This window comes from Tetrao urogallus, assembly GCF_951394365.1.
Source record: "Tetrao urogallus genome assembly, chromosome: 1".
Taxonomy (NCBI): domain Eukaryota; kingdom Metazoa; phylum Chordata; class Aves; order Galliformes; family Phasianidae; genus Tetrao; species Tetrao urogallus.
In genome coordinates, this window is record NC_136813.1 from 118,227,273 (window position 1) to 118,254,385 (window position 27,113).

The 27,113-nt window shown below is 44.3% G+C and overlaps 1 protein-coding gene across 1 annotated transcript; it reads right to left on the minus strand.

Moving 5' to 3' along the window:
* Window positions 1-27,113, minus strand: LOC306958246 (alpha-2-macroglobulin-like; the record flags this gene model as incomplete). The annotated part of the gene is made up of 34 exons (XM_079549693.1): window positions 1-189; window positions 350-418; window positions 1,197-1,287; window positions 1,636-1,763; window positions 2,051-2,269; window positions 2,838-3,061; window positions 3,964-4,129; window positions 4,860-4,934; window positions 5,249-5,405; window positions 6,563-6,647; window positions 7,142-7,318; window positions 7,751-7,834; window positions 8,619-8,670; window positions 10,331-10,452; window positions 11,074-11,200; window positions 11,474-11,702; window positions 12,014-12,122; window positions 12,738-12,879; window positions 13,485-13,655; window positions 14,591-14,740; window positions 16,328-16,470; window positions 16,915-16,978; window positions 17,331-17,558; window positions 18,410-18,568; window positions 19,024-19,133; window positions 19,366-19,480; window positions 20,690-20,813; window positions 21,612-21,696; window positions 22,805-22,973; window positions 23,298-23,318; window positions 23,796-23,848; window positions 24,737-24,896; window positions 25,843-26,026; window positions 27,031-27,113. 34 exons carry the CDS (start codon window positions 27,111-27,113, stop codon window positions 1-3), a joined length of 4,464 nt encoding a protein of 1,487 aa, XP_079405819.1.

A 27,113-nucleotide genomic window follows, 5' to 3' on the forward strand; every position in this document is an offset into this window, starting at 1 on the left:
CTAGTGCTCTTGCTGCCAGCAGTGCCCTGGGCACTGGGAGTGCATGTGCGTGTGCGCGTGTCCCTCAGCAGGCCTGGCTGAGGGACAAGGGGAAACCCCAGGGCCTTTCCCCACACTGGGGGAGCTCGTGTCTGGTGGGCAGGTGTAGGCTGATCCGTATGCAGGCCCAGAGGGAAAACCTGCTGAGGGCTGTGAGGAAGGCACCAGTAAATTCTGAGGTCAGCAAAAGTCAGTTCATTCCTACTTTTATCAGATCCAGTTTTGAGACCCGTGTCTTTTGCCTTGGGTGGCCAAATGTCCCCAAGGCTTGTGTTTTTCTTTCCCATTCTAGCCCCAAACGGAGACTCACCTTTTCCAGATACACTAAGACGTGGTTGGTACTGAACTCTGTACGCTCAATGACTTGGTGGTGTGCCAGCTGAAGAAAGAAGACCAAATTGTTATTGAATTGAGGGTGGTCCCCCTGTGCCGTTTTCACTGCCCCATGGACGGGACACGCTACGGATAAAGCACTAGGAGTACTGACAGCAGTGACTAGGCCTGCGTTGTGGAACTGACTCCCTGGTGCACCATTAGCCATTAATGGTCCCCAGGTCTCCCCTTCACCAGCCTGGCAGATTAAATACTGAGCAGCTCCGGCAGGGACTGATCACTGGTCCAAACACAGCAAAGAGAGGATTCAATGACAATGCATTCTTTTAGGCTTGCTAGTTCTGCAGTATCTTATAATCTCTGCTCTTTTCCAGGGCAACACACTTGCTCAACACCTCACAAAGGGACCTGAGCCTTAAACAATTACAAGACAAGCTATAAACTATATGGTAAGATCAGCGGAAGGAAAAAGAAACCAGTATTGCTTTTGAATGTGATACACGCGGACAGTGTTTTCAGCAAGGTATCTGAACTCAGAGATAACCCATCACCTGTCCAAAGAGAAAAAAACAAACATAGTCTGCTTTACACAGATGGATCACGTAGTACTGGCTTCCAGCCAGGTGTGGAAAGAAAAGTACTGTACACACATCGTGTGTGTAGATGACAATGGCAAGATCAAGGCGATGTCAATCCTAGAGCCCCCTAGTAAGCCACAGACACCTGGAACGTGTCTTAAAAATAAAGGAGAAACTGAATGCGGCCCAGGTGATAAAACGAAAGGGGCAGATATCCTCAGACAAACAATTCACGTGGGTTCCTACCTTCCTCACAGAGGACTTGACAGGGATGAATCCCGACAGCATTTTCACATCGATAATCACCATGTTGGAGACACTGCGCTCACCCACGTAACTAAGGAATCAAGCCACAGAGATTCAGGGCACGCCACGTCAAAGCTGGGGCACTTCCACTTTTTCTGTAACACTTGACACCTCACCACTTCCTGTCAATCCAGCACCTTCTTCTCCAGCCTAGTCACCTGTGCCGCCCCTCAGTAGCCCAGCGCTTTGCTCCCTGCACAGCTTATCCCCACAGGACATCTCTTGCCTACACAGCCTCTCCTCCCAGCCCGGCTGCTTCCAGCCCACTTCGCAGTCCAGGTGGCTGCTCCGTCCCTTCCAGACCGGCTCCCCCTGCACCGCCAGACCTCCTCCAGCTCCCTCGGCTACTCAGGAGGGCTCAAACCAAACACAGACTTACCTGACGTTTATGCCTATGTCAAAGACCTTGTGAGCCTTGGAGTCCTCACACGTCTCTGGTCTCGTGTGTACATGCAATAGAAAGGGCGCGCTCTCCTGCTTGGGCTGCACGTTGTACCTCAGGCTTGTCTACGGGAGAGCCAGCAGCTGTGTGTGTGCATGCTCAACGCTTGAAAGAGATTATCGTCTGCCTGCCCGGCTCTCCCCCTTCCCCACTCTCACAGCTCCCCAGCACTCATGGCTCTTTCCCTCTTTCCCTGTCGCTCCGTTCTCCACGCAACTCTGCTCCTCTCCGGCTTCTCCCGGAGCTTTCCCTTGCGCTCCTCCCCCTCTCCCTTATCCCTTCTGCCCTCCCCCTCGCTCCTGCCTGAGAGAGGGCTCCCCTGCCAGGACGGCACTTTCCCCACCACCCTCACCTGCAGGTAGACGCATCCCTTGCCAGACACCTCTGCGCTGTACTCCCCTGGCACCTGGGGCAGGGGCACGTGCTGGAGCAGCAGCCGGTTTGAGGGATCCACGTGGAAGTCTTGCTGGAAGTCCCCTCCAGATCGCAGGGTCACTTTGGAAGCTGCTCCGCTCTTGGCATAGGTGGAAACTCCGTACAAGGAGAGGGCTTGCAGAGCCACAACTGTGTCCTGCAAGAGCCAGGCCCGACACCCATGGCCGGGTTAGCCCTCTTAACCATCCCACATCCTGTTCTCCCACAGCCCGCCCTTTGCTGTCAGCAGGCACCCTCTCCTCCATTCTTCACTTTCTCTGGTCTTAAGCGAGAAGCTGAGAGGGAAAGATCAGCCTTTGCAGGCGCCCATTTTCTTCCCGTGTCCTCTGCACAGCAGTCACGTATTCCTGAACTTGCTGTGGCGAAGCTCTGCGCAGCCTTCACCTGTTCTCCCCGGGGAAAAGCAGCAACTGCATACACACACAAACTATGGCGGGAGCTCCAAACTTCAGTGCCATTTGTGTCACCCGCATTCTCACCCACTGGCTCAAATAAGCCAGGTCATTAATCAACACATCAGTCATTCCCTGCGGTGCTACCTGACATACTGGCCTTGGCCTCTCGGGAACTCGGTAGCTGCGGCAGATGCTAATACGGCGGGGCTACAGTCCCCACTTGGCTTAACCTTACTGCGCTCCCACCCTGGTCTCTGGCACTCTCCTGATATTGATATGGGAGGTCACAGGAGGGAAACTGCTGCTCACCTGGGTGGAGGAGAAGCCTCCCTTGGGATTCTGCTGACCAATGATCCACTTTGCAATACGAGATGCGAGTGACAGCTCCTCCTGCGAAGGTGCTGGCTGCGTGGTGAGGTGAGCAAGGAGCACATAGGCTGTCATCTCCACTTCAGCAGAGGGAGCTTTATAGCGGTAGTACGGGAGATCAGCCTCTGGCTCTTTCCCAGGCCGCTGCCAGTGAACAGACCCATCTTCACAGGAGGCAGGGTACATGTAGAGAAGACGGCAAGGAATTAGTAGCAGTTTCTTGCAAGGGAGTTACTGACCTGCTGCCAGCGGGGAGGAGAGAGCCCCTGGCATGTACCTGTCCTATAGGATGAAATGGGAAGGGTTAGATAGCCCCACACTCGGTGCGTGTTTACAACTAGTCTAAGAGTGCCAAGGTTCCTGGGCCTGGATGCCACTTTCACTTAAACTCCAGATTGACAGACACATTTACACGTTTGGACACCTAAAGGAGACAGAGACCTAAGAAGAACGCCAGGCTGGCACACTGCCCCGTTTTGAGAAGTGGTACTTCCTTCGCAACCCTGCTGGACAACATTTGGGCAAACAGACCATCCAGGCTGACTTTACCAGAATGGTTCTGAGTCTTGATACAGTTTCCTGGAAGACTCAGTGCTTATGCTAGGACCTCTGAAATGACCCATTCTGTCTCGGCGCTTCCATCTCTTCTCTGATGTATCATCCCTCACGCTGTGAGGGGTAAGCTTTGTTCTGTGTTGAGCGTGTCTGCTGGAAGGAAGGAGCGGCTATAAACATTGCTAAGACTTTGTTAAAGCAGTGCCTGCGATGACAGGAGGAGTAGACTGACATGAGGCATTAGCAGAGCCACCCTTTTGTTCATCACCAACAGGAATGGTGAGGGGTGCCTCCAGGCAAATCCCTCAGAACAGAGGGGTAGGACGGGGCACCCACGATGAGCCGTCAAAAACACCACCACACTGCACAAGCATTTCCTCTCCCTACAGCTTTCCCCATCCACAGAAGCCGTTCCATGCTCCCATTTCCCCACCAACAAAAGCCATTTTATCAGAGGTAGAGGTAAGATCTGTGGGATGGAAGAAAGCAATGTCCCACCAAGAGCGCTCACCCTTTTGGACGGCTTCCTTTTCAAGTGAGCCAAGGAACGCCTTCCTCTTCTCCTCCTTCCCTGCCAGGGCAAAGGCATATGCCAGCAGTGCCTTGGTGTACACATGGTTTTCTTCCCCATTTCCTGCCGTTTCCAGGCAGAACAGAGCATTGCGCACCACCGAGTGCTGGGGAGAGGGAGACACTAAGACCAGGCAGCAAGACGTCATACTGAAGTCCATCTTAGAACAACAGGAACTGTATGGTATCCACGGTCCCTTTACAACCCTAGCACACTGTCTGATATATATTGTACCACTGTCTTTTCCTTTCCCTCCAGGTCTGCTTCCTTATGTGACATATGAGTAACCAAAGAGTGTTCTTTATTCTGTACCTTTCTTTTCTCTGAAATATCTTGTTACAGTGATTTTTGCGAGCAGTTCAGTGATTTTGCATTGAAAGTTTGAAGCAAGGTCCAATTCTTCTGCCTATGGAAGTATTCACTGCCTGACGGTGCGTTGCATCAACACAGTAAGCCCATACAAGTCGTCTAACAGGCACGTACAATTCTGACACAAAAGGAGTTTTTCTTACGGATGTAAAAAACCTATCTGGGTCATTTCTGAAATTTAAATGTTATTTAACTCACTGTGAATCCACGGAGTACTCTTTAAAAGGAGCAAAAGCAAGATACCCCAGAAATGAACTTAGGGGAAGATGAAGTGAAATGTTTGCATAAGAGACAGTATTGGACAGGGGAGGAAAGTGGAGAAAAAGCGTCAGTCCATCTTGGACTTGAAAAGAAAGAAAGTATATCCAGATAGAATTTTTTCTTCTTTCAAAATATAAAGGGGCCTAATTATCTACAGGAGGCTAGTGGGGCAGGTTAGTACCGTCTGTGACTCGGGTGACACATACAGTTACAGGCAGAGGAATCTCCAGCAGTGCAGTAGTGATGTAGGCTGTCAGTGTTACCTCATCGTTCACTCCACCCTGCAGGGAAACATAAAATTAGATGCTTACTCCACACATCTTCTCAAAGTCATTTTTCTACCATTTCTATGGGTACACTTGATTCTGTATTGTAGCCCCTTAGCTCGTGTCCTCCCCACTGATGCTCATATTGTGCCGTTTATGGATTGCCTTGTTCTCCTTCTTGTCATGGCAGTCACACAAAACGGCCTCTGGCTTTTTAGTTCTTGCCATTGATATGGGAATTCCCCAAGGGCCCGTGTGCTCAAGAAGCTCAGCTGCAGCCATCTGATTTATAGTCAAGTGCCAGCCTCACTAAGATCCAGCTATGCTACCTTCATGGCATTGTTCAGGAGCATCCCAGAGCTGCGGAAGCAGCCATTCTCCTTCTGATTTTGACTGAGCCAGATCAAAGCATCCTGGATGTGCTTTTCATCTATGAAGATGTAAGACCGGGCCTGGGCAAAGGACTTCAGGACAAAGGCTGTGAGCCTGTAAGGGAGACAGAACAGTGAGAGGGCTTGTGCAGGCCTGCTGTCCATGCCAGGTGACAGAGCACATGTGCACTTCACTTGTCTGGAAGAAGGAAAAGCGGCTTGGGGATCTGCAGGTCAATTAGTCAGACACGAAGTACGCCTTCACCACAAAGAATCTGCCAAAAAAAGAATCTGCTTCTTGCCTTGCTTTCTTTTCTGCCTCTTGGCCCATATAACCCTATGATCCTGCTGCATTGAGGCTACCCTTTTGAGGACTTCGGGTTGTTAATGTGTATCCAAATAAATGTCTTTGGAAAACAGTAGAGTATTGCTTACTCTATTAGATTAGCTCAACATCTGTATGAGAGTAAGAATCAGAATAACAAGAAAGAATCAATCCATAGAAGCTTATGGTCTGCTGGCAGGATTCTCTCTCCAGATAGCCATGTCTCAGGGGCTCCCCAGAATTCCCCAGAGATGTCAGTAAAACTGTGGATAAAGTATGACACGCTAGAAGAGCTTTTACATAGCAGTTATGGGAAAAAAAGCTAAAAAACTAGGCATGTAGAGAGGCCAATTACTCCCAGGGCAAAAGTACTGTTTCAGAGTCCAAAAGCAAGGTGATGAAATAATTCGTTCTTACCCTTACCTAAAGCTGAAAATGCATGGTAATAACATGCTGGAGTCACTCAGAGCTCTGCAGTAAATCACACTGGCAACACACCCTCTCCTCCAGGCTGTCTTTTGTCTGGTAACAAACGCATTTGGAAGATAACCATACAGCACTGCTTTTGGATTATCGTCCTTTACGAAAATACCTTTCCCAGCAGTTCTCAGCAGATCCTACTCTGGAAGAGCTGCCACTGCAACTCTTCAGCTTTCTTCATTTGGGATGTGAAATCCCTTCTCCCTCCTTTCCCAGTTTGTTTTTGTCTGTCTTTCTTGTCCATCATAGTCCTCGTAGCTGCAAGGTGGGAGGAGATGCTTCAGCTACATAACTGACTGATGCAGCCTCTTTCCTCACTTAAGAGGCAGCACAGGGCCCACAGCAGCTCTGAAAAGTCCACAGGTCTACAACTACATTTCTTATTTACCATCAGGTGGTATTTGTCATAGCTGCGTAGCTGAGAAAGAGAGCATGTGGAAGAGGAGCAGATGACACTGAAATCTCACCAGGTGTTCCCCCGTTGGCCATAACGTGGTCCAAAGGTACTGTAAGAGCCATCTGGGTGCTTGTAGTTCATCTGCCTCTGATAACCTGCAGAGTTTAAAAAAAAAAAAAAAAAAAGTTAAAGCCGTGTTCAGAGAATGTCTGCTGAGCAACGCAGGGGAGAAGAGAAAAGCAGCTTCATCAGCGACAGCAAAACAGAGAAACAGGTTAGTCCTATCCTAGCACATACAACCCCACCTCCATATACTGCTTATACTGCAAGAGATGCAGTATCTGCCTTTCTTCAGAAGGCGGGCAGGAGACACATTAACAGCAATGGACAAGCTGCTGCAGCAGGTCACCTGGTATCGGTGCACTGCATTCCAGTTCTGTTAAGGAGCAGAGAAAAGTGGGTGAAATGACGAGGTACTTGAATGCATAAGAAACAGAGAATAGAAAAAAGACATGGGAAAGACTTCCCTGGCATACAGAAGAGGCCATCTGAGTAAGAGACAAGCTGTATCTGGTCAGCATTTGACAGAAACAAGCCAGACAAGTTCTGAAAAAGTTCAGAGCAGAAGCAAAAGTCCCGTTCAACTCACCGCTCACTAAGTATCCAATGGCCTTGGATTTGACCTCCTCACTCAGCTGTCCTGTCTTGTTCAGATAGTCCAGGACATAGACGTTGGGTGCAAACAAGACCATGTTCTGTTCGCCACAACCAAATGGCATCTGGAGTAGCTGGTGCAGGTTCTGCATGGCGGTGCCCATGAGATCGCCTAAGGAACAGGGAATACAAGAGGGATATTAATGAAATTCAGCGTTAGCTGCCAAAATCAGAGGGATCTACAGAAAAACAGAAGGAGGAGATGGCAGAATATCTGGCAGAAATATCTGGCAGAAAAATCTGTATTGATAACAATCCTGGAATGACACACAGAGCACAACAATGAAAAAAAAGGAGGGTGACAAGTCAACGGATAGGTCACTAGCAGAGAAACCGGACAGAACGAGATGCAGAAAGAGCAACAAACGAAACAGAATTGAAAGGGAAAGCACTTGAGACAGAAGAGAGGAAAGGCAGGAACGAAGTGTGCTTGGAACCAGGAGAAGAATCTGTGTGAGAGCTAGGAGGCGAACACAGTCATGCAGATGGGCAGAAACAGCACGTTTCTTTCTCCCAGCAGATCCTTCCCAGGCCGATCACTCACCTAGCACTGAGAAATATGCTCTGCCTGAGTCTTGTACCACATTTGAGGGAAGCAACAGAGAAAACTTCTCTTTCACAGACTCTCCTGAGAGAAACAAGATGAAACAGCTTCAGTGTAGACCCAAGCTTAAAGGAAGGGGCAGGGCCTTCGGTGAAACATCAGAAAAGTTTCCTCTTCCCTTCATCCCTTGCTATACATAAAGATGTCTCTGGGCCCCAAGTGAAGGGTCCTGTTCTGATTATCTACAATCATACAAGCGTCTGAGTTGGAAGGGATCTTTAAAGGTCGTCCAGTCCAACTCCCCTGCAACAAATAGGGACACCTACAGCTCTACCAGGTCGCTCAGAGTCTGGTCTGGGCTGACCTTGAATGTCTCCAGGAACGGGGCGCACACCACATCTTTCTGGGCAGTTGTGCCATCATAGGAAGGCCACAGAGGGTTGGTCAGCCAGGACTTGTCCTTGGTGAAACTAGGAGTACTACAAGTACTACTAAAATATACTAGAAATAATTGTTGCAAGCTATATAATGAAAAATGAATTTACATAAAAAAAATGCAAGTGGTACAAGCACAAACTTCCCCGTTTGTATATTTTACAAACTACAGAACTCATTCGCTAGCCATTCATGTAAGACTCTCCCAGCAACATCTGGCGTGAATAAGTTTTGAAGCAATTTGAATAACGTGGCAGTTTACTCAGAGAACGACATCTTGTCTCATTGCCCCTTATCACCACTTGTAGAATGATATTTGTAAAATATCAGCCAACCTGGAAAGCGGTAGAGGCAGCGCTGTCTTCTTCCTCCAGGCATGTCCCACTCATCACCCACACAGAAACAAATGGTGGGCAGGGAGGGAGGGCCTTACCTTTCAAACAGAGCACAGAGTTCTGAACAGTTTCCTTCTCAAGTCCTTCAGGCTAGGGTGGAATGAAAGAAAATAAGAGAGGTGAGAAATCACTGAGCATACAGACAGAGGGGTGCCTAACAAGGAAAGAGGAACAAGTAAGTGAAAAGTGAACAAACAGGAGAAGGAGAGGCAGTGACAAACACTCCCTGTAATATAGAGAAAGAACTCTGAAATATCAATGCAAGTAAAACAGTCGTACTCCTAAATTATTGGAAAGAACAGGAAAAGGAGAGCAACAGCACTGCAGGACCATCACGAGGGTGACCTGCAACTACTGTATGCAGTGAGGCTCCTGCATCCTTGTAACAAAAGGGCTGCAGCATTACAGCGAGTGCTTTTGTTAGCAGAAGTCCACAGCACCTCTAGAGGGCCGCTCAGAAGCCGTCTGCAGGGCTATTGATCATAAGTTGCAGACACCTGAGGGAAAAGATCTGTTGAGAATAGAAAGGGGAAATGGGCGCGATGGTATCTGGTGATGCACTTGATGCAACACAGGCAAGTATCACGAGAGGCTGTTTCACGAGAAAAGAACATCAGGTACCGCTGTCAAGTTACAGCACTCGGCATAATAATCCGTGGGGTCTGCTCCAAAAGTAACGCCTCCTATTTTATAATGTCAGGATGTTGGTGGTATGGCAGGAGAGGCTGAATTTTCCCATCAGTATTCCGTTATATTTTGCTGCCATGCAACGCATGACTACGGAGAAGCAATGTGAAAAATGACATCTGACATGGAAGTCTTGGCATACGAAGAAATGGTGTGCATCTGAACAGAAAAAATCGCACCCACTGACATTCATTGGTGCCTGCAGAACATTTACGGAGACCAAGCCACCCACCACCTCACTGTGCTAACATGTCAGCAAGATTTTTAGAAGCGTGGAATGCAGGCAAGATTTTTGTAAGTGCTGCATGCACTTAATTGCTGGCAAAAATGCACAGCTACTGGTGGCGACTATGTTGAAAAACAGTATTTTGTAGGTGAGCATTTGCTCTATCAGACTGTGCTACTGTTCTTTTGTGCCTGTTGTAGTTTCCATGAAATTAAGCTGGAGGCATTCGTTGTGGAACAATCCACGTAGCATTTTCCTATAACAAACTATACAGAACTAACTGCCACATCATGTTTCATTCCATACCACCTAGTATCAGCCGTGGAAAACAGATAAGCTGTAAAACTGTAACACGTTCTCACGGACTGTTTTAATATGTAGAGTTTGGGAGGGGGACTTTGATACAGGCATCTAACTCCCACAGGTACTTTGAATTCCCCACCTTCACCCTGGTGCCAGACCAAAGGCGTGTAACACGCAGCATAACAGGCAGTTTGCTTGGCTACTCGACTTGCAGAGAGACAGCACGTGCTGACGGGCGGACCTACTTGGGTAAAGCTGTAAAGACAGCGTCCTGAAATAGGAGGCAACATGAAGCAGATATAGGGAAGGGTGAATTGGACTAGGAGTCTTTTTACGGTAGAGGATGGGGAAGTTTTAAAATAGGGAGTCGAAGGAGATGCGCTGCACAGCTGTTAACCTGCAGACTTTGTGCATTCTAGTCAAGTATAATGGAAGACCACAGTATCAATGACACCGTGTGCTCATCACCCCGAGCTCTGTTAAATGTGTCTAGCTTGTGAGTCAGCTTCAGCCTGCTGCCCACAGCCCGCATACCTCCACCAGCAGCTGCCTGATGACCGTGTCCTTCCGCCCTTTCTCAGGGGTCTCCACTATGGTGTTTCCGCATGGCTGCTGGTTCTGCAGGGCCTCAGTGCTCACCAAGAACTCCACCAGCCCTGGAGGAAACAAATCAGTCAGTCCTGCCTAGCGGCACCATGCAGCAGGAGTTGCTGCCATTCCTGGGAGTTTTCAGCCTAGTGGCCCGTCACAGATGGGGCCAGCTTCTTTCCCGTGGAAGCTTAGCTATTCACATCAGAATGAATCCTGGAGCAGCTGAGCTGCACTGCCATTGAAAGGTGACTCTGTTTTGGTGCTTTTATTCACCAGAACTTAAGAGCACCATAGTGGTGCCAAAGCTGTTCAGCAGTCTGCTACTCTGCATGCACCCCGTGACTGCTACCACAACATGCAGCAACCGCAAAAGCAAACTGTGAGGGTCTCATAGGGCAATCGTCTAATCTCTGGGAGGGATGGAGCTGACAAAATGTCCTTGCCAGCCAGCCAGCAATGCCTATAGCTTCAGAAGATGTTGCCCAGGGGCAGTAAGATTTGATGATGTTTCTTTTAGTGCTAGACACGGCCGTGGAGTCTACCAGGCTTTACGTCCTGCATAACCTCAGATGACACATACAGCTGCAGTATTTTCCAGGAAACTGATGCTCTAACTTCAGATACCAAAATGGGAGAACAGCACAGAGAATGCCTTCCTGCAGCTTTCAGCATTCTCTGACTTTTACCTAGAGATTTGGGAGTCACCAGCCAAGCCACTGTTTTCCTCCCGTTCTCACAGAGACAATGAGAGTCTTCCTCCTTTTCCACCGCAGTAGCCAGAAATTGAGTAGACTGAGCCAGAATCACACTGACCTGCCATTTGTAGAGAGGTGTAATCAAGGAATGGTCTTGAGAGAAAGGGAGAAGACAGGGAGCTAGGAAAAATTAGCAATGTCTATTTCTTCTGCAGCAAAGGAGCAGGAAGCTGGAGTTGTACGCGGGCATTTCACGCACGTCGAAGGTATAACGTAAGAATTTCAGGGAGGAAGGGGCCCAAGGCTACTCAGAGATAAGAAAGAAGGCTAGGTGTAGGCAAAGAGCATACAAGCAGGTACAGGTATGGAGAAGGATTTAAGTCTTCCTTACTCTGATGCAGGCTGTCAGGTAGTTGAAAACAGTGGCTTTCAGCGTGAAGGCCTCACCACGCACTACAGAGTAAGGGAGGGTGAGCTCTACAAAGAAAGGCTGGAAGGCTCTGAGGGACACTGTTGGTGACAGGCCAAAGCCTGTGTCTGGGGACATGCAGAACGCACTGGCTTTCCATTCAGTGATGGTGTCAGGGATGGTCACATCTACTTCAGCATTTCCCTCAGAGCTGGTAGGGACAGAGAAAAAGGACAGAAGGGTGATTATCTATCATCTTCTGAACAGCAATGCCTTTGTGAATGAGGGAGCACAGTATTCACCATAGGACCATAGGGCACTGCACATTTTCTTCAAACTCACTACTACACTCTGGACAAACCTAACCATAGCCAGAGGAAGTTCCTTTTCAAAGGGTTGTCAAGTGATTTCTGCAAACAATTAAGGACTTACTTTATTTGAAAAGGCTAGGAAAACAAGGGATTTATGTTTTCATCACTTTTCATTATAAAAATAAGGAAGGAATCTGCCCAAATCACTCACCTTATAGATACTAAACTCCAAATCCATGTTTCTGGGAAATACTTTCGTATTGTCTCTGTCACCTCTTCAGGACTGCTGGATGTTGCATGGATTCTACTAGAATGTAGGTCTGATAATTCCATACAAACAAGATCTACATCAGCATCATGCTTTGCTCTAAGAAAGTAGCTGTCTACCTGACAATCAGAAGCTACACTGGTAGCACTAGTACCATGAACAGTGATTTTCAGGGTTTATTAGCATGGGCTAGCCCTTCATTACTACCCACTGGTCTCCAGCAAACCTCACAGTTTGCGGGACAACAGTTCATGAAGTAAAAGTGAGTAGCTTGGAGGAAGCAGCTGTTTCTGATATTGTGTGCTTTGCTCTGACAAAAGGAAACAGAAATCCACCCAAGCAGGGAAAGTTTAAAAGTTCTTAACTAACTAATCATTTTTAATATCTTTACTTTGGGCAAACTCATTTCTATATTTAGATTAAAATTGTATAGCTGGAGACCTGACATCTAATATTGAGTTATGAAAGCTTGTCTGTAGGCCTTCACAATGCAGCAAAAGTGACATGCCCCACAGACATGCTGAAGTTGACATCTGTGGACCCACCACTTCAGTACTCCTTCTAAAATCTCAGCCCACAACCCCAGCTCTTGTTTAAATATTCACCCCAGAATACAGACAGGATCACAGCTCATTACAGAGGTGACAGCTAGGCCCAGTTCCCTTACCACCACTCCTCAGTGCATACATAGGTGCTCCAGCCAGGCCTCCGCTTGCTGAAATGCGACTTTGTACAGGCATGTAATTCTCAGTGCTGCAATACCAAGGTTTCCTCACCTTAGAATTGGTGAAAACCTTTAAACCCATTTCCTATGGGAGAGAAACAGAATATGTTTTTGGGTACTCACTCCTATTGAGGCTTACACAGCAGATGTATTGTTCATACTTCACTGCCTCAAAAGTAAAAACTGTGCTGCCTATGGGTTGGAGCCTGAGATGACCCTCTCAGTCCTGGTCCTGAGTGGCTCAGAAATGCTAAAGGATAGATCTTTTGCCTTTAGGATACTAGTTGAAGTCTGATTCCAGTCTAGGGATCAGGATGAGCCATGAATTAGATATGAAGTCTCCTCTCTGGAAGGAAACATCTGTGGCTACAGTGCTGCTCAAGGATATACTGATGTACTTGGGGTAACTGTAATAGCACAGAATTTTTTAACTTGAGTTAGAACTTCAATTCAAGCTAACCTCAAATTTTTTCATGTAAAAAGAAAACTTTGAGATTGATGAATTTAAGTTAGGAACACTGCTGGTAAGACAGGTGAGGCTTGTAACTCTTACTTGTCTCTGGATAAAAATCAGTGTTTAACTACTGAGATTCACAAGTCCTTCCCTTGTTATCTTGCATCATGCAACAGAAGGTGTTCTTTCTCATTCCTTCTCCCATTCTACTCCCTAGACTTACTAGAGGGCTATACCTTTAGAATGCTGTAAGCATCATCTTCGTTCATCTCCACTACTGGAGAATAGGTGATCCCATTCAGAATTATTTTCTTCAAGGGGACACAGTCTTCTAGGGGCTCCTCCAAGAGCACATCTGTACCATGGCTATAGTCATGCAATTCCTTCACTGGCAGTAAGCTATACACCTGAGCAGAAAAAGCCAAGATATTTCGCATTTTTCAGTATCCGCTGTCACAAAACACTGCTAAAGAATTTTGATCATAACAATCAAATCCACATAGCCATGGTCCTCCCTGCAGTGGGTGCAATGGGAAACTGAATCTAAAAAGACATCTTTCTAAAAAGATGTCTAGTTCCTATAAACAGCACATTAGTCTGGTTATTACGGCTCAAATATATCAAAAATTACAGTGGCTGGCTCAGTTACTGTCTTTTCTACCTTTACAGGTATATGGGGCTGCTGAATCATGGCCTAAACCTCTGATTAATCACCTGAGGGAAGCAATGAGTCAACCAAAGGAGCACAGGTGAAGGCAATTCACCCGAGCTGTAGGAAGGGGTGGAGACTGGCTGCACCTCTCCTAGACCTATTTAAGAGCTGGCTACCACTAGGGAAGGATCTCTTCTGGAGATCCACTCTGCTGGAGTTTCCTATGTGAGCCCAGGATATAGGTAAGTATCCTTTTCTGCTCTAGTATAATAACTGCATAAGCCTAGCTCTCAAATGTACTATATCATCTGTATATTCATTGATTGTACACCAGATAAAGGGCATTTGCTGCTCAGCATAAGGGGAATAAACCCTCTGACACTTCTAGATGCTACTCCAATAAAATATATCCATGGCTGTAAAGAATACCTAAAAAATCAACATTAAACACAGGACAGCTTTTGGTTCCTGGGCATGCAAAACAGCCTCCTTAAGAGGGTTTCCTAGTTACCATCCCTAGAGTCATGTAAAATCACTAACAAACAGCTGCTGTTCAGTTCTTGCCTTTTTGCGTGCTGAAGGAAGATGAGAAGCTGTACAGGACAGCACTTACAAGGTTTGTTCACTATTTCTGCTGAGCTGCTCTTGCCATGACCAGACTTTGAGATGCTACATAGAATAAGTACTTACCAAGCTGGGTGACAGATCAGCTTCAGGCTTCATGAGGAGAACACTCCTGTCTACAGCACGGACAGCACAAAGGGATTTGGGGGAGGCTCTGAATAGTAAGTGAGTGTCAGAAGAAGGCAGGCCTTCAGAAGGAGAGAAGCTCAAGCCCACCTGCAGCAACAGGATAAACTATGTTGCATGTGCCCTAACATAGCAAGATACCAGTTGAGTGCATCAGCCCCAACCTTATGAATCCCACACACATCTGCACACGCCCACATCCATCCTGTACTACTGCATAAGCAGGTTTCCTTCTCAAAGTAGTAGAGGAATGAGCCCTAGAAGTTCATAGCAATTTAATTATCATAATTGTTTATGATTGTTAAGGCATTTTGGGGTTTGTGAACTGTGAACACTGATATAATTCCACATAGTGGCTTGATCTCTTCAGGCAGCTGGTCTTGCACAAAGTTCAGTCTGTGCTGCATCCAGACATTGCCTGTGAGAATACAACATACCTGCAATGATCTTGGTTGGCAGATTCTCTCATAACATAAAAAGCAGTGATGTCTTGGAGCAGTATTGTGATATGGACTGGCTGGAAATGGTTCTGAAGAACTAGCTTGTTGTTGAGGCTAGCCAAATTAGTGTAGCTTCCCCAGAACCTAACTCATAACTCAAATGACCCCCTAGTAAGCTCTGCTCTGTGAAGTTTTGCTAGCAGAAGTTGCTTTCATCCTTATCTCACATGATTTTGCAATGATGGTCCTGCATAGATTTTTCTGTTCTCAGCAGTTCAAAACCCTTCTGCGACATACACCAATCAAAATACTTTTAGAGTAAACATGTTCCCTGAATAAACAGCACTAGCTGCCAGTCTCCCTCATGTCCCAGCTGGACCATGGCATGCCTTTTTGCTGACACCATCGCTCCCAAGATGGTATCAACTTTGGGAATGCAAAAACAGTATTCTTAAGGAAATGACCATACAAGGAATCTAGCAAGCTTGCTACTAGAAAAAAATGGCTAACACAGAAATGGCCCAAAGACTAGATAGACTGATGTCAGCTTTGTATCCAGGCTGCTTTTTTTTTTTTATCCAGGAGAGAAAAGCAATACCTAAGCACATGTATTACTTAGTACTTGATGTCTGACCAGATATTAATACAGCATGTAAAGTGGCATCTAAAATAGAAGTAAAATTCACATATCCAACATCTTACAGTGAAATCAATCTCAATAACTCATTTAGCTTGGCTTTTAGTGAGATGAGGCACTGCCTTTAGCAGGGCCTTTCTACTATTTTTAAGTTATACTGAGCAACATAGGGCTGCTCATATATCACTTTACTATTCTGCATAAAGAATATTTGGGGCCATAAGAGGATCATGGTCCACATGTTCACAGGAAGCTTTATTTTTCTGCCCTCCTTCAGCTCTTTCAGTCTCACTAGTGCTATTAAAGTTCGTTGTTCACTACAGATGGCAGGTTTAAGCAAGGCTCATGTTCACTTACTTAGAGCAGAAATTACAATGACAAGATGACATGTATAGGAGTTGAAAAATACTGTAAGCATTAGATGTGCCTACTGGGTTTGGGCAGAGAAACCACCTACAACAATTGTTTGGTGGTTTGTTCAGTGTCAGTAAATCTACATAAATGAGCTTGGTCAGGCTAAATTAAAAAAAAAATATATATATATATATATATGTGGCCAGGCTATAGTGTAACTACTCTCTCAAACAAGTGGTCACTTACCTTATTGTTGAAACATTTTTCTATGTTGAACTTTGTTGAATCTGCAATCACCTCCCTGCTGGGGGTAACAGTATAGACAAGAACTTGGGCCACAGGAGCAAAGTCAGCTTCCACAGGCAGCTGTAGTATGAAGACACCATTGACTAGCAAACAAAACAAGAGCAAAAAGTTGAAGTACAGGAAATCTCCTCTTGGATCAGCCAAATTTTCAGGTTTCCCTTCATGCTGAACTTCATCCTAGTGAAACTATGATTCTAACTAGGATGAATCTGTTCTGAATTTGTTCTCACAGAGATAAGTCTCACTGTCTGATTATATAAGCAAGCTCAATTTTAGTTCAGATTCTAAAAACAGACCAGACTGTGTCTCCTTCATGCACTGGAGTCCCAGAAATACATTGTTAATAAAAAGAGAGGTGGCACAAAGGCTAAAACAAATCTATGCAAAAACCAAGTAAACAGGAAAGAAAGTTCGAACTCTTCCAGCAGCACAGAGAAGTGAATCCCTGCATTCCCCAAGGAAGTAGGTTGTGTGTCTGCCACAATTGCAACAAGTCAGAGACAATTTATGAAGGGAGGGAAACATACCACTTTCCTCGTCCAAATCCAGAATTCTGGTGTCTGCTTGCTTGATGATTCCTTTGGCCATCACCTGAAAGAAATGAGAAATCCTGCAGTGCTTGAGGTTATACGTGAAATAAACCTTAAGAGATGGGAGAGTGGATCTGAGAGGAAAGCAAGAGAGCTCTGTGTGTGAGCAATAAGTAGCTAATTGCTACCTGCTCAGCTGCCCTCTGTAGCAGAGTCCCAGTAATCACCCAGGGGGCACATGGGACATCCTCACTCTTCTGCTCTAAACGTTTACACTCATTTTACTGGGAAAATATGTGGAGGATGATGGGGAAGTGTTTAAAGCTTGCTGCTATAAACCACTGTTTCCAACTCCACCTCTTTCCTCCACAATTGCCAGTGACATCCTGACTGCATGGGAAGTGCAAGCTTACCAGGTAGTAGAACATGATTTTCTTCTTCTCTCTTACAGCCTCTGGTGTAAGGATATAGTGAACCCGGACCTCAGCTGAGGAGCCACAGCTCAGTGTCTCAGATGTGGGCTCAATTTTGAGGAAGCTCTTACTAGGGGAGTAAAAGCGCTTTAGGTGGAGATAACCATCTTCATAATTTGGATTAACCCATGAATGGTCAAAGCAGTAGGAGTGTGTTTTATGAGTTGCCTGAAAAAGCAGAAAATAGGCTAGATATTAGGAGGAAGTTTTTCGTACAGAGAGTGGTGACACACAGGAGGAACAGGTTGCCCAAGGAGGTCGTGGATGCCCCATCCCTGGAGGCATTCAAGGCTAGGCTGGATGTGGCTCTGGGCAGCCCAGTGATTAGCAACGCTGCCCAAGACAAAACAAAAAACAACAACAAAACAAACAAACAAAAATAAACAAAAAAAACCACACATGACTCTGGAAAATATAATATAGGGCAGTGGTATCCTGAATAAATAATTGAGAATTATTCACTCCCAGTGAAGCTGAAGTTTGTCTCAGTTGTTTGCTTACTATCAGTAATACCTCAAGGTTTCTTTACCCTAATATCTTGCCTTCTCTAATTATCAGTTTGTTTAAAGAGAAAATAAGTTTTTCTTTACCCCACAGGCACATTGTGATAACTTCTGGATAATTTTTAATGATTTTATTCTGTGGCAAGAAAATTGTATGGGGAAAAGAAAATATAATTATAGACAATATAATTAAAACAATAATAATAATAAATAAAAATAATTAAAATAATATAATTATAGAGAAACTGCCCTATTCCAAGGAGAAACTATATGTTCTCATGATTTTTCTTCTAAACCTATTGTGCTATTGCCAAGCCTAAATCAAATACAACTTAAGCATGACTGTCACATGGAAATCTAATTTGCTGCATGGCTATTTCCACCACAGTGATGGCAAGAGTGGTACAACCAATCAGGAGCAAGAAGCTTTTGCACTTATATGAGAAACTGAAGGAATAGTCTTCCACTGCCAAGTCCTGCTGGTTAGTTCATCACCTTCTCTGCCCCAGGACTCACTCTAATTCCAACAGAATCGAAGTACAACATGGAAGTGTTCAAGGCAAATAGTGCCCTGCCCTCTTCATTCGTTGTGTAGTTCATTTCCTGGCCTCCTTGTAAAGAAATCGTCACAGTTTCATTGGCAATTGGAGCACCAGACCCATCCACAAGTTTAACCTGTAGGAGTAAAAACAGAATGATACAGGACAGCAATGCCTGCCACCTGTACAGATTGGTATGTTGCAAAGGTGAGGATGTTGGGTCCGTCTTGAGACAGAGACGTTTCCACTGTATTTTACATGTACATTACATGTTTCAAGGAGAGCTGCAGATTTTCTGAATCTTTTTTATCTCCACCTCTGTGTAAGAAGAGTGGACACAGACTGACATGCATTAACATCAAGTAAGGCCTCTTATTAAGCAGGAGACCAGAGAAGCAGAACTTGAAACACAAGAATATTGGGTTATGCTCTCAGCTGCTATTCTCTGGTTACAGAACTTGCAAAGTAGTGGAAGCCCCCAGGCATTAGCTGTACTGAGCTCCAGAATCTTTGCAGAGGTAGGCAGATATCCACCCAGGAGATTCAGTAGCAAGACTGTTGAGAATTCACAACACTTCTCAGTTTTCCTACCTGCCCAAAGAAGGGGATTCCAGGTTTGTAGTAAGAATCTGAGTTCTCAAAGGTAATTTTGCTGATGGTAGTTGTGATCTCAGAGAAGCTTGTTCCAGTCAACACAATTCCTGCAAGAAGCAAGAAGGATTGATTGATTTGCATCTCGCTGACAAGAATTACTTTTACTCCATACCAGCTCTCCTTTGCTGGTCAACCATTTGCTCGGTGCTCTTGGAACCTGGGCAGGAAAGTTTTAAAATTCCAGAACTGGGAGTCTACTCTTCTCCTTCCTCTTGGCAGTCTGCTCTGCTGGTATCTCCTGGGCTTGTTATCTGGCTCTTTGACCTAGATCATTCATACCTGTTTCCTCCTCTTCAATCCTAGCATCCACATGGAGCTTGTTCTCATATCCAATTCTCTTGAGCTGGAATAACTTGGTTTTTACCAGTTTAGAAATGCAGCCATGGTTGTCTGTCTTTTGGAAGAAAAAAATAATAATAATATTACAGTCTCATGTACTGTAATGTTTATCCAACATAATGATCCCATCACTGTGTGCTACCTTGAAATGGGAGAGAAGCCCATAAGTTCATAGGTTATTCTCTTTATTGTTTTTATTGAAACTGGAAAACAGCCATAAATAACTTGGCACTGAGCATTCTGAAGTACCTACAGGAATATCAAAGCAAAGAACTTGCAACCTAGATTTTTATTCGTGTGTATGAAGTTTGGAATTCTTGATTCTCTTGATACCAAAGCACAGGGAATTATTCACGTGTATGCCACACCAAGTGTTTGCCAAAAGACAGGCACATTAGAATATAGCTGCTGACTTAAAATGCACAAGTTTGAGTGGTACATAAACCATACATAAAGATTGTATGGGTATAAAGAAGAAGGCAGCTAGAAATGTATCTCCAACGCTTGCCATCTCTTATTAGCACCTTCATATCCAAGGCAGGTCTCTACAATAAAGGGAGGAGCTACCTGGAACAGAGGAATACTGCAGTATTCCTATTTCTGTTTAGCATGGATAACAGCAGCAGAGACAATTGCAGGAATTATGCCATAGCATACTGTAAGGACCACCCTCTTTTCTGCTTGCTCTATTATCTTGGTTCATTTCCACAATTGCTATTACCTCTGTTTCTGTCAATTAAGTTAGCACTGCTGCACTTGTCCATGCTCCAAAGAGTTTTGCTCTGTAGAGCAATGTCAAGGGGATGTGAGGTGTCTCTCTTTCTTAACCACTGCTCCTAAATTCATGTTCCTTTCCTCTTTCCTTAAACTGCATTACCCCTCCCCCAGTTTCTGTTCCTTTCTTGCCTCGAAGAACAGCTTTTGATCCCACACACTTTGATGAGCTAGCTGTTCATCCTTTCTATCTTTTAGTCCTTTATATTCTCTAATCTACTGAGTTGTTTTCTTTTCTTTACTCTCTTCCTTCTGTATCACTTTCTCGCTTAAATGCACATCTTGCTTACTACAGAGACCTTTCACATTTCAACTTACATCCAATCTTCTTTCCTTCTTCAGGCTTCCTTAAAATACATGGAATCACTCCCCTCTTCACACTCATGTTTCTACACACTGTAGCAGAGCAAATTTATACCTACAAGGCAGGCTTAATAAACAGCATCTTCTCTTCTCCTATCACTCCACCTGATGAATGCTCAAGACTCACCTGTCCAGAGAATTCATCGCATACTGCCTTAGCCTCTTCACCATAGCAAGCAGTGGCTGGATATTCAAATTTCCTGCAGACACGAAAACTCACATGGCCAGGAACAGGCTTGCCAAATGTGTATCTATAAGCAGAGAGGACAGAAAAAACAGAGCTATTATCAGTGCAAGAGAGGGTGGAGGAAAATGGTTAGTTCTCCATGGGTGGAGCCAAAATTTTTCCCTAAACTGCCTCAGGGATTTGTAGGCTAATTGTACCAAGTAAAAGGCATCAAGAAATTTGGTAACATTTTAGAATCAAAGTTGGCAATGAACCTAAGATTCAGTACAGCACTGAATCTTATAATTCTGATTGAATTCCTGGGAATAAGACATGACTTTCCAAAAGTCATTTACTATAATGCTTATTCACTGACAGTATGCCTAGACTTAGAGAACATGATGCAAGTATCTACCCTACCACCTAATTCTGATGCAACTGTTTATGTATGCAATGGGTTTTTCAGCTCATTTTTCGTCCCATTCTGTGTCTTTCCCTGCAAGATGCATGTAGAATACGCCATGTAGAATCAAATGATGTGGCCCAGGGGAAACATGACATGTTTTTTTATGTAGAAGCCACAGATAAAAATGCCATTCTTGGCTGAACTAAATAGAAGACCTCTTCTCTAGCACTGCAGCTGAATCTTAAATCCTCTAAGACTTTTATATAAAAGACAGTAAAAATACTCCCCTCAAAAAAACAGAACAAATACTCCTAAGCAATAATTTTGTAAAGCCTTTTTGCTAATGGTTTGAATAGCCTTATTAGTCCTGGGACCTCAAGAATGATTGAGAAATGTAATAAAACCCCTCAACTAGACTTCAGTAATGCTAAAATAAAACCTGAAACAAAGAAGTATTGAAAGAAGAATGATACTCACAGACCACAAACTGTCACCTTCAGCTCCTCATCAAGAATGGTGATAACCTTGGGCATTTTCACTGTTACTTCAAATTTTGGAAGCACTGCAGCAAAACCAAAGGAGAAAAGTTTATTTGGGGGGGGATTAACATAAGAATGAAACCTGAAGGCCACATAACTACAAATGTCCTGAAAGCCTTTTGCATCCAAGCTGTCAGATTTTTGTGGCCAGTGTCATTTACACATCCCACAGAAGTCTAAGTAAACCACTGGCATTCGGCCAGCCTCTATGCCAGGCTGGTTTATGACAATTATCTATTAAAATAAAGCATCTCCTGAGGTAACACAAGGATTATCAGTCTCACAGCAGAATGATATGAAGAGTTAAGTCAAAGTTTCTCACAGATATTTAGAGATGGGACTGTAGCCTGATCTCTGCATTTCCAAAGCATATAGACCTTACCAGTCTGGAAAATAGGAATGACCCAGTAGCTTCTCTGCTGACTTACGACAAGATGACCTCATATCCAAACCCTGCTGCAGGAGAGGTCATGGACAGTGACCATCTTGGGTGAACTAGGAGCAATTCAGTACAGCGAGCTTCCAGAAGGCTCATCTGGGCTGTATGATCATGGCAGACCATGTAATGCAGGCTGCACTTGGCTTGCTGAGGTGTTCTGGACTGATCACTGGAGGTGATGTCAGGGGGAAGTAGGAGCCATGTGCAAGTTTGTACTAGGATTCCATTTCCTAGCCAAGCAGACTGGACTGACACAGGAGGACAGGAAAGATTTACAGCCCCAGCCTACAACAGAAGGTCAGAACTTAGCAACTCGAGGGAGACCTAGGTTCAGAGTATGACACTTAACACGTGTGTAGCCAGCTGAAGAATAGGCTGTGACTTCAATCACCTCTGAAAGGAAGTACAGCCACTGGTCACCAACATAGACCACTACAAGCATACTAGCTCCTGCTAGAAGCCTTGTTGATATGGGCACTGCATGGCCTGGATTTTAGGAAGGAGTAGAGATAGGTTGCTCAAGTTCTTCAGTCTTCATTCCGCCAGAACAGATGAAGCTTATGAGGGAGAAAACACAGAGAGATTTTCCAGCCCTGCTGGACATCCTGATTATATCTACCACCCTGTCCAATTCCTCTTTCCTGCCCCTACTGGAATAGCTGCTAGGAACCTGAAACCACTGCAACAATTACCATACTCCTCCACAGTGAAGGGATGATGGATTGTCTTCCCAGAAGCCTTCTGTGCCACCACTGAGTAAGTCCCTTGAATGGGCTCAGTAGTGAGGTTGAAAGACAGCTGCATTAACCCTTCTCTTATCTCAGCCTCTGTCCACTGGTACAGACGGTTTTTCTTTGGGTCCTACAGATAATGAGACCACAATGAGATTGTGAGAACAGTGAGAGGCTGCAATGGTAACTAAGTAAAAAGCACTAATGGAAATAGCGAGAGTAGGCACAACCCCAGTATCAAATGAGGCTCAGGGCAGAAATAGCAGGATTGTCTGGGGAGTTCAGGGCTGGACAACAAAATGAGCCCTAGGCCATAGGTATCATAATACAAGTTAAAACTTTATGCGTTTGAATAAATATTATGAATCTGCTGTATAAATAAAATAGACAAGAATCATCTTGAGGCAACTGGGAATGTGATAGATCTGAACATGAATTTAATGAGTATACATACCTCAATGTAGACCAGCGGAAGCTAGAAAGGGAAGAAATTAAACAGCATATTTAGAATCCATGTTTGGAGAGTGTGCAAACAATACAGTCAAATGACTAGGACTACAAACATATTTTGGAGAAAAAGCTGATAATACAATGGGATAAGGAAGAAAGCCCCTGATAGAGGGCAGTGGAGCACTTTGATATTAAGCATTTGCACAGGACAGAAAAGTCAGCTAAAACCAACTGTGGCACATGTCCACTGTGATAATGGCAGATTTTCTCACTGTTCAGGTTTTTACATCCGCATTGTTCATTTAAAGTTACATTCTCTAACCATTCCAAGAATGCAGAAATCTGAAGAACCGATCCTGTTAGCAAGATCTGAAATAACCTGGGAATTGCACAACTATCTCTGTGTACTGAGAGATCTCCACAAGAGACACCTCTTTCCTCACTTTTCCCACAAAGGTGACTTAAAGCCAAACAATGATTGAAAAAGAAGTGTCATACTTACCACCTCATTCAAGGGATGGAAGTTTTCATCCAGAGAAACAATTCTGAAAAGGACTGATGGACAAAAGCAGAGTGAGGTTCCACAGAACAGACACCAACCAGAAAACATTAGTTGCAAACACAGATGGTTCAAGAGAGAACAGAGTAATTCTCTTCTACAGAAATTCCATTCACTAGAAAGTTAAATCATGCTATGTTACCCATGTAAGAGATATTAATCAGAGGACGCTAGGACCAGAATCACGGCAATGTGAACATCTTACTGATGGTGGGCACCAGTTTAATTGAGGCCAAAGTTAAATTTAAGTTGCCTTTGTCAACATCATGTTTTCACATTGGAATTAACATGTCTCTTGCAATTTTGTTCTAACCAGATTAACTTCTCAGGAAGGATGAATGCAAGCAAATCATTTTGGCACCTGGCTGCAAATTTGTGTTGGCTCTAGATAAACAGAGAATTCAGCATCTCTTTTCTGACATTTGTTCCTGCCCAGGCCAAGTTTAGAAGATGAATGGCTCAGAAGAAATGGCTTATATGGTTTTATCTATCTTCATAGTGCAAAATCAGCTGCCACTTTGAAAACTATTTCATGACTTAGCCTGAACTTTCACCCTGTTTTCTATAAAATAAATATCCAGTCACTGCTCTAGTTTTTGTGGTTATAACAAAAGAGTTCAAAACAGCACAAAAGGGGATCAAGCTGCATGGACCACAACAACAGAACTCCCACCGGCAACGGAAATGTGTGTAGGTGCCCCAGTTACATGCATATTCTTTAAAATTCTCCAAATTGTTCCCATGTGGAGCTTTAAAAACATACACCTCAGCCATGTGAGACTGATCTTCCAATCTCCAGTGAAAGCAGTCAACATCTGGCCTGAACAGCACAACAGTTTTAGGAATTTCTGCTTCAAGTACAAATCTCCACCCCCTCTTCGTACCTGTCTGTCCAGGCTTGTAGATGGGTTTGTCTGTCTGGACGAAGACCAAACTCTCAGAATTCTTGACCAGCACTGACTTGCGGCTTCTGAACTGCAGAGTCTCCCCCTTCACTGTCACAGTAATAAATGTGACTGTTGACTGGCTCTTTGATTTTGGAATCTGGAGAATTGTAAGAAGGCAACTGAGTTATGGACTACTTGTAAAGGCCTCTTGAACAGGCTTTCCTAAAATAATAGATCTAATGTAATTGTGACAGACAATTACAGAGATGGCACAGAGATGAAGGGACTGGAATCAGGAACAAGAGACTGACCTTTTCTTGTACTATATTCCTCTACTTTCCTATTGCTATGCAGTGATCATGCAAGTATTATGCAGTAAAGGAACTCAACTCTGCAACTCATTTTTAAGAAGTCCTTCCTGCATTGATGAAAATCTGTCTCTTCCATCTTGACATTCACAGACGAATGGAGTAATCCCCCTCTTCTTTCAGGTAATATCTCTAATCTTTGCATAACATTTCCTTTTTCAAACCAGACATACCAGATCTCCATACATCTCTCTCCAAGTGACAAAATAGCAGTCTTCAACATATGCATGACATAGATGTCAACTGTTAAGTATCCCGAGAACCAGTTCTTCAGCCTTCAGGCCAAAGACATAATCTGTATAGTGAGCCAGGTTACCAGCATTCCCAGTTGCCCAGGACTGTTGCTTTAGACTTAGGAACTACCAATTACATAAGTCACTCCAAAAATAATGCCTCCTATTTATTTCCATGGAAACTAAAGCAGATCTATAAAGCACAATAATACTACTTGGTAGAGCAAATTCTCAACTACAAAACAATATTTTTTAACATATTTGCCAAATCTACTTTTCTCCAGGCCTCTCCTCTTACTGTCCTAAACAGTGGCAGGCTTTCCGGGATTCAGCATTTCTCATTTAGATATCTTTGCTAAGGAGAGCTCAGCAGTGACAGTGTTTTGAGGATAGACATGAGTATACCTGTGGCCAAGAGGAAAGTGAATACCTGTTCAGAGTTACTCTGTTTGTTACTACTCAGAGCCGCTAGAGTTTATCCTACAGGGATTAAGATACTTACAGTGAAAGGAATGCAGGTAAACAAATCGTTCTCCGACACCACATCATCAATCAAGCTCCTGTTTTCCCCTTGATACTCAATTGCAGCATTCAGCGACACAGATTCATTCAGGTGAGTCAGCTGAATACAGATCTTCTCAGGGGAATCAGTGTGTATCAGAAACGGTAGAAGCACCATGTACTGCCTGGAAAGAGGAGGGGAGGATTAGGTGAGATGTGCAGGAGCACGTAGCTGGAGCTGTACAGAAAGAGCAAATAAACCAGTCTGACTTCACCATACAGGAAAAGGATTTCCATCATGTCTGCTAACAGCAGGGAAAAGCAGAGAGGCTGCTGTTGAAAGTAAAATACCACAGAAAATTCTCAATGCGAATGTCTGGAAGGGATATTTTTTCCAAACTTTAGCACAACAGAAGCACTCGATTCTGAGATTATGAATGGTGTGGTAAAAAACAAAAAGTCAATTGTCACCTTTGCCAGACAATATTTGTCATTCCTTCACATACCAATAGGGCAAAAGAGAGTAAGGAAAGAACGCAGTAAGATACAGTCTGCTAGCTGTCTGCTAGTACCACACAGATCTAACAGCCACAGTTCTACAGTGACATATAACCCTGGCTGAGAAGGAAATTTTCATTCCTTTGGCTGTACTGAAAAATACGAATTAAGAAATAAAACCATTTATGGTCATGCCAGATTTGTCATTTGCTTTTTTTTTTTTTTTTCCATGTTATTAATCAAAAAACCCACTCATATCTCCCAGGCATTTTGACCAAGGAGTAAGGTAATAAGTGAAAGAAATGTTTGTCTTTTCAAAAACAGTCTCTGGAGAAAAAAATGAGTGTGTAAACGGTTATAAAAAGTTGTCTTTTAAGTAAATAATCAATTTGGTGCAAGAAATATTGCTAAAATGCTGTCAGCTCTGTGAAAAAGCAAAAGCTCTTTCTTTCTGCTCTCTTTCTTTTTGTTTTACTTGTTTATTTAGGCTGCAGTTTTATTGATATCTCAATTGCACAGACTCTCCTTAGTCCCTCAAAAGCACCAGAGCTGCTGTTTGTAGAAGACATTTTACCCAGCCCTTGTGTCTTTGTTCCAAGGTAAAAGAAGGTAGTTGAAAGATGAAAGACAAAGAAACAGAGAAATAAACCCAGGTCTCCAGCCTGCCTAAAATCTCCCCCATGTAGCTTACGGTTCTGTGATGAGTGAAGCATCTCCAAGGAGGAAGAAGAGGAGAATGAAGATGTTTAATTTGCTGGACCCATCTTTCCCCAT